The sequence below is a fragment of the Hoplias malabaricus genome, chromosome 8 (genome assembly GCF_029633855.1).
Source record: "Hoplias malabaricus isolate fHopMal1 chromosome 8, fHopMal1.hap1, whole genome shotgun sequence".
Taxonomy (NCBI): Eukaryota; Metazoa; Chordata; class Actinopteri; order Characiformes; family Erythrinidae; genus Hoplias; species Hoplias malabaricus.
Genome location: NC_089807.1, coordinates 14,298,725 through 14,312,350, shown reverse-complemented (window position 1 = coordinate 14,312,350; position 13,626 = coordinate 14,298,725). Strand labels below are relative to the sequence as shown.

Here is a 13,626-nt window from a genome sequence, read left to right as displayed (position 1 = left end):
TCTTCTGTAACGTCGCTGTTACAGATAGTTGACATATAACAAGAAGTTGTGTTTAGGTTATATGTAAATAGACCATTTTGGAATTTTATTATAGTAATGTACACCTCATTCCAGGTTTTGGAACTGAATTTTGTTAATGTTTGTTCTGTGACAATAAGCATCATCACAGTTATGATAGAATTCTGACAGAGAGGAAAATAAACTTAACACCTTTACTGTATGATGACAAATTTATTACTTTACCATTTGCAGTTATACTTCATTTCAGGTGATCCATAATATGAAAGCAGTACCCATTTCATAAGACCTTTACTTTGGCACTTTCATGACGGGAAATAACCACATGAATATTTTAAAGCATACACAAATTCATCACATAGTCATTGACTGGCTACTACAATTCACGGTCAAGTATATAACATCATTCATATTCATGTCCACCATCTACCAGAAAGTTTATTCAGTGTGAGTTTTTAAGAAACGCAACCTGAGAAATAATTTATACAGTAAAATAATCACAATAAATAATCCTATTACTGTGGCAACTTCAGTGACCTATGTTGGTTTTAAAAATTCATAAGAATACAAATTATTAGCTGCAGTTGTTGATGTCTCCATAAATCTTAATATGCATATTAAACATACTGCATTTTGACTTGGAAGATAATGGGTTTGCCAAAAGAGGATTGTGTAGTATATGCATGTAACAGTCGTTAATTAAGCCAGTGGATGGTTGCCATCATCCGTTTCTATCAGAGTGGGTGAGTGCCAGACTGGATGGCTGAAACTTCAAACAACACTGACTTGTGAAGAGGCTATGAAATGCGGAGCTGAGAGTTAACACGGGAAAACATTAAATGCTTCATTCATGTTTAAGCAGTGTTTTCTCAAGACCATGCATCAAAGCAAAAGGCACTGTAATGGAAATGATCAGCCTTATGAAAAAGCACTGCAAGTAGGCAACCATAATTACATCAATCGCAAACAATCAGGGAAGTCATGCTTTGGTATCATCTGTGCATACTGGAAGTGGTGCTATTGAGATGCTGTGATGGTAATAATAATTTAAACATATGATAAAATTTCAGAGAAGAAGACTGAAGGGCAAAATAGATTTGCTAAACAAGATAACAACTCATTAGGTTGCTGTAACAAAACAGCACAAAATTACCTCATAGTACCCATGATACATGAGTAAAGAGATTTAAAAATCCATCCACAACTAGTACACAAGCTTTCCATGGTATGTGTCACATTTTGCTTGTCCTTGTCCCCAGTGTTAGATCTCCTAAAGTGGAGAAGAACTCCTCCATCTCGCTCTGCAGCAGTCGGTTCCTGTTCTCTGCGTCCTCGCGGGCCCGCTCAGAGTTGCGCAGTTTAATCTCCAACATTTTGTATTTCTTTTTCTCCTGGTCCACCTCTTCTTCTAGTCTTTCTAGTTGCTCCTGCAGTGATGAACTTGCTTCCTCCAACCTGACAAGACAGGGCATCATGAAATTTAAGAAATATACTTCTTCTAATTATAATATTTATTACATTCATTCATTCATTGTCTGTAACCACTTATCTAGTTCAGGGTCACCGTGGCTCCAGAGCCTACCGGGAATCACTGAGCGCAAGTGGGAATGCACCCTGGAGGGGGCGCCAGTCCTTCACAGGTCAAAACACATTCACTCACACTCAGATAATCCACCTACCAATGTTTTTATTTGGACTGTGGGAGGAAACTGGAGTTCCTGGAGGAAACCCACGCTGACACGGGGAGAATACACCAAACTCACAGACAGTGACCCGGAGCGTGATTTTGACTGCGACACTACCTGCTACGCCAATGTGCCACCCTAATTATGATATTACACATATTAATTCAGTTTCCACCCTTCCAGGCATTGGCAATTCAACTCATTAGTTAGTATTTCTCCAATCACATGATGCTACCAAGATGGCCATGTGAAGGCAAGCGCATATTCCCCTGAGAAATGTAAAGCCAGCCAACATTATAGGGCAGCTCAGTATGCTTGAAGGTGAGCACTTGGTATCTCCCTATGATAAGGTTGACCCTTAGATATCTGCACCACTCAGGAACCCCCAGTATATGGTTTATGGCATCCTGTGTAGAATGATATAACATGATGACTTAATTGTTATTTTTGTGGTCACCATCTATAAAAAGACAATCTTGAAAAAGAAAAATATATTTGACACTGTATTAAAATGTCATGTGAGTTATATAGATCAATTAGAGATGATGGGACAAAACTGGGATGCTTCCACAAGCCTCCAGCCAATCTGGGTCTAATCAACACTAATAAGGTATTGATTAACTCAGCTAGTGTACGTAGTACGTATTATGTAATCATGTGTGCGGTGGAGGAATTCAACCAATGCACACAACAGTTGGGGTGTATCAAAGAGACGAACCTTGGATTCTTTGAATTATTTGATATACATCAATAATTTAGTTTTTTAAAGGAATATACATTAACACTTTAGACATGGATAGTTGTTTTGGTTCTAATGTCATTTAACATGGACGTCACACTGGTGCAACTGGGTCCTGGGGTTGTGGGTTCAAACCCAGCTTCGGGTCACTGTCTGTGAGAAGTTTGCTGTGTTCTCCGTATGTCACTGTGGGGGTTCCTCCCACAGTCCAATAATCTATGGCCATAGGTGGATTGGCTATTCAAAGGTGTCCATATGTCTGAGTGTTTAGTGCTCCGTGATGGTATGGCACCCATCCAGGCTGTGTTCCTGCCTTGTGTCCAAAGATTCCGGATAGGCTCCAGACCCACCGCGTGTCTGAACAGGATGAAGTGGTTACAAATATAAATGAATGAATATAAAATACTATATACTAGGGATAAAAAACCTATTTGCTTTCTAGATACAGTGCATAGGTTTTTGCTGTTTCCTTTGGTTACATGTTATAACATTTATATTACATTTTCCCCACACCCAGAAACATCCCTCACTAAATATCAATAGACCATTAAAGTATGGAAAGTCTTGACTGTTACATAAATACTCTTGCTGGTAAATTTCTCTCTGTGCATTTTATTTACAGATTTTATCTAGTTTTTATAAAATATTCATTTTTTTATTTATTTTACCCTTGCACAGTGTGTGTCAGGAAAGGTATTTGTTCTTTGCCATTCATTTCAACAAATGTATTTATACTGCTCAGACACATCACTGGGGTTGGTAGGTTCTATGCGTTTCTCTGAGAAGCTGGCAATCCTGTACCAAATGCACAATTAAAAGCTAGATAGTTGAATACCAAAGAAAGCCTTCCTTGGCTGAGCTTTCCCTCTTTGGGTTACTCAGCTGCTGAACACTGACATGATCACATTAAATCAATTTTCAAATAATTTCATGGTGATTGCTGCCCCTTGTGGTTCCTACTAGTAGCAAGTTTCCAAAACCATAAACCATTAACTGCAACAGGGTCATACTCTGACATTTTATTTGTAATTGCCCACTTATAATGTTCTGTAGGTTTATGTACCAAACCTGGTCATGGTTTTTTACATGAATATTATCTGAGCACCTTTTATTGTTTAGGATTAAACAGGTAGTTTTAGTCATGTCATTAAATTGTTAATGTACCCGATTGACCTCTTTAAAAAAAAACCTCTCCCTATAAATTCAACAAGTACATGAGTGGGGTTAAAGAGCGGCAGGCTAAATAGACTGATTTTTACAATGCAGAAATCAAAATGGGCTGTTTTGATACTGATTCTTTTCTGGATTTTTTTTCCACTTACTTTCGTATTCGGGATTCATAACTTATCTTCTGCTTCTTCAACTCATTCTTCAGCTCCAAAACCAGGCTGCTAAGTGCTTGTGAGTTGTCTTCAGTGTCTTCAGAGACATCCAAGTTATCTTCTGCATTCCCATTCTCACTACATCCTGCGCTGCTCACACAGAGCTCCAGTGCTTCACTACTTTGTGTGGCTTCCGACACTTTGTCTTCTCCTCTCCCCCTGACAGAGCCTGTCTCTGACCATGCCCCCTTCCCCAAGTTCAATCCAGAGGGGTCACTGACAACTGAGTCTGCCACTGATATTTCACAAGAGGAGGTGGACCAGGGTGTGCTGGCCACACTGGGCACGCTCAGACTGGATGAGGTCACGTTGTCATAGGTGGACAGCCGATGGGACAGCGCTGAGTCTTTGCCCATACGCTCTCCAGAAGATGTACGGCGGTGGCTTCTCAGAGAGGACAGTCCGTTCATCAGCCAGTTCCCTGTACTGGGCAGACTGGACACGTCTACAGACGAGCCCCCGATTTTAGGTGTCTGAGCCCGTGCCCCACTACTTTTGAAAGAGTACTTCCATGAAGGGAGGGATTTGGCCTGCTTACTGGGGCTGACCGCCACCACAGCTTTTCCCTGAGGTACCGGCTTGACGGCAGTGGGCGTGCATGTATTAATGTCCAAAGGAGTGGCATTGCCACTCACATGGTCAGGAAGGCTTGAGGTTTGGCTGGAAGAAGGACATCGCTGGATCTCTTCTTCTGAGATCCAACCCACCATGCAGCGTTGACCCTGAGGAGCCTCTCTTTGCTCTGAGGAGGCCTCAGACTCTGCACGGCTGTATAGTCGCTCATGCTCACTGATCAGCACCGTCATGAGGTGCTGCACCTGAGAGGTTCCTGGCAGGAGAGAAAAGACATTAGTGTTCTATCATTATCCTAGCTATATTTTTTACCCATATTGCCATTGGGAATCCTCTATAGTGCCTCAATCAAAAAGTGTATTAAAATAAATTACAAAGAATAAATGGTTTAGATCCTTTGGAAAGCTATACAATGATTTAACTTCTTCCTGAGAGCCAGGAACAAAACAATACTTAATTGTTTTCTCATCAGCCATCCTCAGTAATAAAACTCCATATTATTTCAAACTGAATTTTATGTTTGGTAGATTATTTCTTTGTTGTAACAATGCTTGTTGGCAATAAATCTTATATCGTTGGAAAGCCTGTTAATATCTCCTTTAAATGGAGCCACATTTGTAAGGAACATGCATTTGTGGGATGGGCAGTAGAGCTGAGTATGTGGGTTGCACCAATGAAAAATTAGCCAAATTCTCTCTGCCAATGACAAACAACTTATTCTGCCATTGACTCGTTTGGTGTTTGGTGACTGGATGATTGAAGTTTGAAAAACACAACATATTGGCAATTTAACAATTTATTAGTTTAACAAACAGGCGCCTCAGTAGCGTGTGGAAGAACCACATACAGCCACAACAGCCTGGCACCTCCTCCTCATGCTGATCACCAGCCTGGTCACACACTGCTGTGGGATGGCATCCCATTATTCAACCAGCTTTTGTCGCAATTAGCCAACGTGATTGTGTTGGTCACTGTGGCACAAACAGGACGCCCAAGCTGATCCCACAAGTGTTCAGTGGGGTTGAGGTCAGGACGCTGGCAGGCCATTCCATCTTCTCCACTCCAAAATTCTGGAGGTAGTCTCTGATAAAACCCGCTTTGTGGGGCGAGTGTTGTTATCTTGGAGGATAGAGTTCAGTCCCAGAATGTGGAGATATGAGATTGCCACTGGAAGAAGAATTTCATCTCGATATCTCTCTGCATTGAGATTGCCTCCAGTGATGACAAGCCTTGTTTTTCCACTGAGGGAGCTGCTGCCCCACACCATCACCTAAAATAAGCTGTTTGGCATTGGCAGAGAGAATTTGGCAAATTTTTCATGGGCGCAACCTGCATACTCAGCTCTACTGCTCATCCCACAAATGTATGTTCCTTACAAATGTGGCAGCTTTTAAAGGGGAAATTAACAGGCTTTTCAATGGTATTAGATTTATTGCCAAAAAGCATTTTTACAACAATGAAATAATCTACCAAACACAAATTTCCTTACTTTTTGTGCTGTTTATTTTTTGTTTATTTTATAACGTTACATCCATAATGGTCAAATTTTTCTTGGGTAATGTTCCCATAGTGCATCTTCTGTTCAAGAACCTCTAGGACATTTTAGATGTCCATAATTAGATGTTTTAAAGTCCCAATAAACACAGCTTGCAGATACTCTCATTAAAATGCAGAGTACAAAAAATATATGAATGAATAAAAAATGACTGAAAAGCCTTACCCTCCATCATCATAACAGGGTCCTCCATTTTAGGTCTAAGGATATTTGGTCCAAATACTGTGGCAAGATTCTGAACGCTCATCTTATTTTCACTTGAGTGAGACTGCACTTCATCCAAAAATCTATAGGTAAACATGAAAAATAATGCAAAGTTTAAAATTGTAATTATTAAAAGAAGAGATTTCTAATGTTACCAAAAAAGCATGACTCTAACGTTGTATTCACCTACCTACATATGTACTTCAGCAGGTTGAAATTGGCTTGGGGGAGAGTTTTCACTTGCTTTCCAAGCTCAGTCAGTCCCTTTAAGAGGAACATAAAAGGTCATTAAAAGTATTAAACATGGACATGGACATTATAATGCTTTACAAAAAATATAAAATGCACCCATTTAGTGCAGAAGGTAAATCTAGATACAATGGAGTATATCTGATGTCCAGCCTGATCTCAACATGAGTAAATTTACAATGTAAGTGAATGAAGAAAGTCTGAAAACTCATGATCATGTCTCACCACTTCCTCATCCTTAAGCAGCAGTTGGGCACAGGTGAGGAAATCTTCATATTTATTAAAGGGGATGACTGGCTCAGGCAGCTCCCTGAGATAAAGCTTCAGCAGAGATGCCACTGTGTGAACATCAGTGTTACTGTAAGAGATCACACACGGGTCAGCGTCGGCCAAATTCTGGTCAGTGATTTGTTGCACTGTAATGGTTTTGCTGAAACTTTGAAGAAGTTTGTGTTTCTATTGGCTATTTGTATCATACTGTTGTTGACTACTGTTACCAGTGCCTGCATATTCAAGATATACTGTATAAAGTGTAATCTACTGTGATTCTGAACATACTTGGGTCATGTGGTCACTTTTTTGATTGTCTTGTGGTAGGCAAGAGAGAGAAAGCAATTTCCTTATTTTCTCTATAACTGAATGTTTTTTCTATGTCAGAGTCAAGTAAAGCAAGCGGGAAGAGAGATAAATCTTTGCTTAATCTACAAATACATTCCACAAAATCCTGGACAGCTTTGTTGGTACACCTAGAAAATTTCAAGCTAACTGAATTTTTAATTAATATCAGCACATCTTTAATCTCAAAATTAACATTACAGCCTTCTTAGGCAGCTCACTAATTTTGGGACAGACGTATCATGTGCTCCACACTGAACACTGAGCAGATAAAGCAGAGGAATGAGTTGACTGAGGAGCTCAGCATAGAAATCCTAGACAAGCAAGTTCAAGGTAAAACCTATAAGACCATCTCCAGCCAGCTTAAGGTTCCAGTTATAAATATTATTAAGAAGTTTTTGGTTCAAGGGACTGTAGCCAATCTCCCTGGATGCTGCTGCAAGAGGAAAATTGACCCCAGATTGACTACAAGAATAGTCTGAAGGGTAAAACCAAAAACAAAGAAAAACATGTTTTCTAGAGAAGACATGCTTTAAACCTGTGACAGCAAGAGCAGTTTGCTCAGAAAGTGTGGGCCAAATCACCTGCTGACACATGCAGGAGTCTCATTCAGAGATACAGAATTCTATTATTTTCAGCGATTGCTTGTAAAGCTTGTGCACCAAAATATAAGGTTAAAGAAGTGGTTTTCAATCCTAGACCTGGTGGGCCACTGCCTTGTATGTTGTAGTCTACTCTCTGCCCTGTAACATATACTGTAACTTTGGATGGGCTTGTTAATTTAACTCATTATTTACATCAGGTGCGTTGGGAGCCAAGGGCGCTTCTTTGGGGGGGGGGGGGGGGGTATTAATATTATTTTAATAGTATTGCCTTATGTAGGTATTTTTCATAATTTGTAGCAGTGCCCCTGTTGGGAGCAGAGTAATAGTTCAAATGTGCAGGGCAGTGGCTCACCAAGACAAGGATTGAGAACTACTGGTTTAAATGTCCCACCATGTTTGTCCATTTATTTATTTATTTATTTATTTATATTATTTAAAATATTCTCTTAAATCAAATGCAAAGTCTGATTTTTATTAATTGTGAGAACAACAATGATGGGTGCCAACAACAGACTGTCAGTTACAAGTTATTTCTGAGAAAGTTGTAGGTTCTTTATTTTCATGAAAGGATTCTATCAGATTTGTCCATGCCTATCTCACCTCTTGATGGGTATAAAAAAAAAAGCAAATAAGTCAGTGTTCTTCACGTTAGTAACGTCTATTGTTATAATGGTAATATTTAACTTACATAACTTTGATCAGTTAAAAAAATGTGGGCCCACACAGTTGAGGGTCCTTGGTCAACACATAAAAACACAGCTTTGGCCTTCATTAGCTCTCTTCCTACCTGTCAAACAGAGGCTTGTCACCACAGTCAAAAGCATCCTGGAGCTCTTTGACTAAGTTTGCCTGTCCTGGCATCCGGAAGAGACCCTCCTCCTTCAGACCCTGCTCGCGTATGAAGTCCACACACTGCTCCACAAGCAGAGGTGCCAACCGCGTCCCAAACTTCCTCTCATATTGCACCGTGTCCTCCAGATGTTGGCCAAATATCCCTAGGAATCACACAGACTGGTAATATAAGTACTAGTGCTACATGTTGTGGGAATAAAATGGATACAAATATTGAATATTGTAATAATCCGATATGCAACTAACAGCAATTGACATATCGCCACTGTGTATCAGAACACAAGCCTATATCTCTATTAATGACATTTCTTATATCACTAGTGAAAATATTAGTTCCTTTTTACACTGTGCTCAAATTTCATTATGGACCTATACAAATGACACTTTTTAAAGGCTATCTGTTCATATTTGTTCTGTTTTAAGTTTATATTCAAAAATCAATACTCACATACTGTAACTGTTAGCTAAAATGCTATGCTGGTTTAGTTCTAGATAGCAGACCTTAAACCTATACGCAATTTAAAAAAAATGAATAATGAGCTTTGAAAACTGAACAGCATGCACTTCTCTGCACAAATGTTTTGAGTGATCTTGAGCACATTTGTAATAATTATAATTTGTAACACATCTGAGTCCGTAATCTCCTACCTCTGCCTTTTTGGCAAACATGGTGCACAACTCTGCTTCCGGGAAGCACGCAGAGACCCGGCTGTGTGAACAAACAAGAACGACATAGCAGCAGAGCCCCAACTTGAGGCATGAGATACATTACAGATCCGTGAAGGGTGTCTGTATCTGGCAAAGATCCATGTCATACAGAAAACTACAGCACTCTGTATGTGCAGATGGATGTGTTACGGATGTCCAATTAATCCACAAAGAAGCATTTGTTCTGCCTTCTTTCATACGAGCTGTAATGCAAGCTGTGAAAGTGAGCGAGACTGGGCTACGGGCGCTTAGACAGACAGGTATCAGCTTGCTTGTGATTGGTCCAGCATGTGTAAAGAGCTGTAAACTGCAGGGGGAAAAAGCTGTGGCTGGGATAAGACTATCACCCATACAGGCTTGAAATAAGCGACAGTGCTATTTGTGACAACAAGAATAGCCTTGTGATGTGTGTAGGCTTATAAAGCAAATGAGCGTGACTCAGCTCTTCTGCAGCAAATTGTCATCTTATAAAACAGGCTAATATATAGCAACTATCCATTCCCCAGGTGTTTATTCATTTGTTCAAATATGAATAATGGACTACTACAGTAAACATGCACAACTGATATAATATTAATAGTGATACATTTTATTATAAAAATATGTTATGGTATATTTTTCTATATTTAGTTCATATATTAATAACTTCTTCTCAGTTCTAAATGATACAGACTGAAATACTCTGAACAAGACGCCAGACTGTATGATAAGCTGCTCTATATAGTATGTGACACTTCTGAGATTATAATAAATAATTACATATATTTGAAATAATTCCTTGTCATCTGCTGAGATCTGATCTCCACGTTTTATTTTTGTTATTTATTCTTAATGTCAGGCAGCCATCTCAGTAAATGTGAAGTCTTCTACAGCTCTGTATAAAATGGTAGATTCTCAGTAGAAATAATTAAAAGAGAACCTGCAACAAAATTTGTCTTTTAAAAATGAAAGAATTTAAAAAATGTAAATAGTATAAATTCTAAATAAGATGCTCTTACAATGGCAGAGCTGACTGCTCTGCATTTAAGCAGGGATTTAAGAGGATTAGGTTGACAAGTTTAAGAGGATTGAGTGTGACAAGTGCTCTTTGTTGTTTTTAGGATAAGCACTTGTTTGTTCATGGATGCACACCACACGCATCTGTTTAGCATGATTTTTGCACCACTTTAAAAGTAATGTTTCACTAAAAAATAAATTTTCCCTTTAACTCAAATGTATTTCAAGCCAAGACAAGTTTTGCTTCTTTAGTAGTGAACTGGGTTTAAGATCTTGGGTTTGTTTATATGATTATAATACTGTTATCTGACCACACTGTTAATAATAAGGTGTGTAACACATTGGCCTGTGTTATAGCCATTTTGCACTGTGATTTGGGCTGCTATTCTGGTGTGCTTGTGCACCAGTGGAAGCATTTCTATCAGCAAAGCAGCAAATGATCTCATCTCAAGGAGACAGTGCCAGATACAGTCATCATTCAGCAGAGCAGAGAATAGAAATCCCAGCCCATGCTCTTCTGTGCTTTGATTAACATGGGGTGTAAAACAGAAGGATGTTTGAAGTAGCAACTATTCAAGTGTGTGGGAGAAATTGGCAAAGTGAGCTTTGAGTGCATGTGGGTGTGGTGTATGTATGTAGTTTCTGCTGAATGTGTTACCTCCACCAAAAGGAGCCCAGATGACGCGTCTGATGGCTTTGACCCAGTCCTCCATGTCATTCTGAGAGTTAGCCATAAGCAGGAAGGCTTCATGGCTCAGAGCTGATCTGTCCTTCTCTCCTGTACCACCTACAGAAGGAGAGGGAAAGGGGGTGAGGGGGAGAGAGAGAAAGATATGGGAGAGTCACAACTTTTTCATGCAAGTAAAATGGAATAGAAAAATTTCTTATTTGTCATTTTGCTCATGTAAAAACTACATTTTTAACATATTAGGACTTCAGATTCACAATTCAAAAAACATCACAAATTAGTCACTGAATGAATTCCATGCAGATTTTAGAAATGATTTCTTTATTTACTATTATAGTTTTGTCGAAACAGACTACATACAAAAGCTCTGTGACACACTATACAACGTACAGGGCTGGGTTTCCTAAAAGCAGAGAAGACTCTAAAGCGGTTGAGCGAGCATCACATCAAACACTCTTTTGCTGTTAAGATATATCGTAACACAAAGATTGTCACTGTCCAAAGGAAAATATGTATCTACAAAACAGTAACTTTACAGGAGAAAGTGAAAACCTTCTTAAATTCAGCTTCTGCGTTCAAGTGATGTTGTTAACTAAAATCAGCAAAAAATTTTCGAGATTCGTGATTTTCTTTGGACGCCTATGATATATATATAGCAACAAAAATAGAGAAATATGTAACTTATTTAGCCCAGCTAAAAACAGCAGTAGCATTAGCATGCTGAAGACATCCTGAATTTAATGTCCAACTTTGTTCATGTTCCTAAATAAGAATATGCTGTACAGTGTCAGAGAAAAGAACAGAAGAAATCCTGTCTGAAACGACCTAAATCAACTTGAGGCAAGAGTGTGAAATGATTGGGGGGGGGGGTTAGAATGATTCTAAGGGCCTGGCACTGACAGGGGGCCCTTTGAGGGCTATTAATATTATTTTGACATTTTGACAAGCATCTTTCATAGGGCCCAAGGTTTCTAGCTGCACCACTGATTTACTAACTGCTAAGTGGTAATTCCCATGTTACATTATGCATCATCCCTTTTCTGGTCTTAGGGGACTTCTGTCTAGCAGATTGTAGCTCAGACACATCTACTGAATATACTGAATTGCATGGACTGAACATGGATGAGCTGAGGTTGAAAAGCAAAACCACTAAACCACTGCTTTCCAGAAGAAATCTGTTTTCAGCAGCAACACCTCAGAACTAAAATTTGGGTTACTCAACATAAGATCACTAAACTCAAAAGCACTCATCGTAAATGATATTATAAGTGATCATAAATTCAATGTTTTCTGTCTCACGGAAACGTGGGTTAAACCAAATGAATATTTAGCACTAAATGAAGCCACCCCCCTAGGCTATAATTATGCACATAGCCCAAGAATATCAGGCAAAGGAGGTGGAGTATGTGTAATTTACCAAAATACCCTAGAAATTAGTCTTAAACAATGTGACACCTTCTCTTCTTTTGAGGTTCTCTCCACTATTATTACAAATCCGGTCACAAAAAAGGACGCATTTTTATTATGCAACATTTACAGACCACCAGGGCCTTACTTAGAATTTCTGAAAGAATTCAGCGATTTTGCTACAAACCTAGCGGTGTGCAATCATAAAGTTATAATTGTAGGAGATTTCAATATCCATTTTGAGAAGGAAAGTGACCCACTAAAAAAGGCATTTACCTCAATCTTAGACTCTATTGGTATTACTCAAAATGTAACAGGGCCTACACACTACTGCAGCCACACTTTAGACTTAGTTCTGACACTAGGTCTTAACATTGACAAAATTAATATCTTACCGCAATCCTCAGCAATCTCCGATCATTACTTAATTTCATATGAGCTACGTTTTATCCATAATATATGTAAGAACCCTCGCTATTCTACAAGGCGTATAATAAAACCATCTACCGCCCTACAATTTATAGAAAACCTACCAGAACTATCGACCCCAGTTCCAACCCCATCAGACCCAATGGACCTAGATGTACTAACTGATTACCTAGAAAATACCTGTCGATCTACTTTAGAAAAGGTAGCACCACTTAAACATAAAAGTATAAGACAGAAAAAGCTCGCACCATGGTATAACGATAAGACCCGTACTTTAAAACAAACATTACGAAAACTAGAGCGGAAATGGCGATCAACCAAGCTTGAAGTGTTCCATTCTGCCTGGAAGGACAGCCTTATAGAGTATAGAAATGCCCTCACTAAAGCTCGCTCAGCATATCTGGCCTCGCTGATCTCCCATAATAAAAATAATCCGAGAGCACTGTTTAGTGTGTTTTCTAGAATTACAAAAAATCAAGCAGGTTCTGAACAACTAATTCCAGCAACTCTCACCAGTAAAGATTTTATGGACTTTTTTAATAATAAAATTGAGAATATTAGACAACAAACTCTAGCCACAGGATCAAATCCATCCTGGCTGCCACCTGATGTGAATGAAATAAAACATAATATAACTGTAAAAGAAAGACTTGAAACCTTTTGCCCACTCCCACAATTAGAACTAGAGAAGATTATCACCTCCGCAAACTGTACAACCTGCACACTTGATGCAATTCCCACAAAGTTGCTCAAAGAAGTACTACCAGCTATTATTGATCCTCTTTTAACTATAGTAAACTCATCCCTTAGTCTGGGCCATGTACCCAAAGCTTTTAAACTAGCAGTTATTAAACCTATGATCAAGAAACCAAATCTTGATGCTAGTACACTGTCTAATTACAGGCCTATTTCTAATTTGCC

At 39.0% G+C, this 13,626-nt stretch overlaps 1 protein-coding gene across 2 annotated transcripts in view; it reads right to left on the bottom strand.

Moving 5' to 3' along the window:
* Positions 1 to 234: 234 nt before the first annotated feature.
* Positions 235 to 13,626, bottom strand: part of arhgap22a (Rho GTPase activating protein 22a) — a 43,009-nt gene continuing 29,617 nt past the window's right edge. For both annotated transcript variants that reach the window (XM_066679098.1, XM_066679099.1), the window contains exons 4-10: positions 10,840 to 10,968; positions 8,413 to 8,620; positions 6,631 to 6,763; positions 6,347 to 6,420; positions 6,118 to 6,239; positions 3,765 to 4,653; positions 235 to 1,473 (exon numbers count right to left, since the gene is read on the bottom strand). In XM_066679098.1, coding sequence (XP_066535195.1) covers positions 1,251 to 1,473; positions 3,765 to 4,653; positions 6,118 to 6,239; positions 6,347 to 6,420; positions 6,631 to 6,763; positions 8,413 to 8,620; positions 10,840 to 10,968 — 1,778 coding nt within the window. In that variant the 3' untranslated portion in view covers positions 235 to 1,250. The remainder of the gene's footprint in view (positions 1,474 to 3,764; positions 4,654 to 6,117; positions 6,240 to 6,346; positions 6,421 to 6,630; positions 6,764 to 8,412; positions 8,621 to 10,839; positions 10,969 to 13,626) is intronic.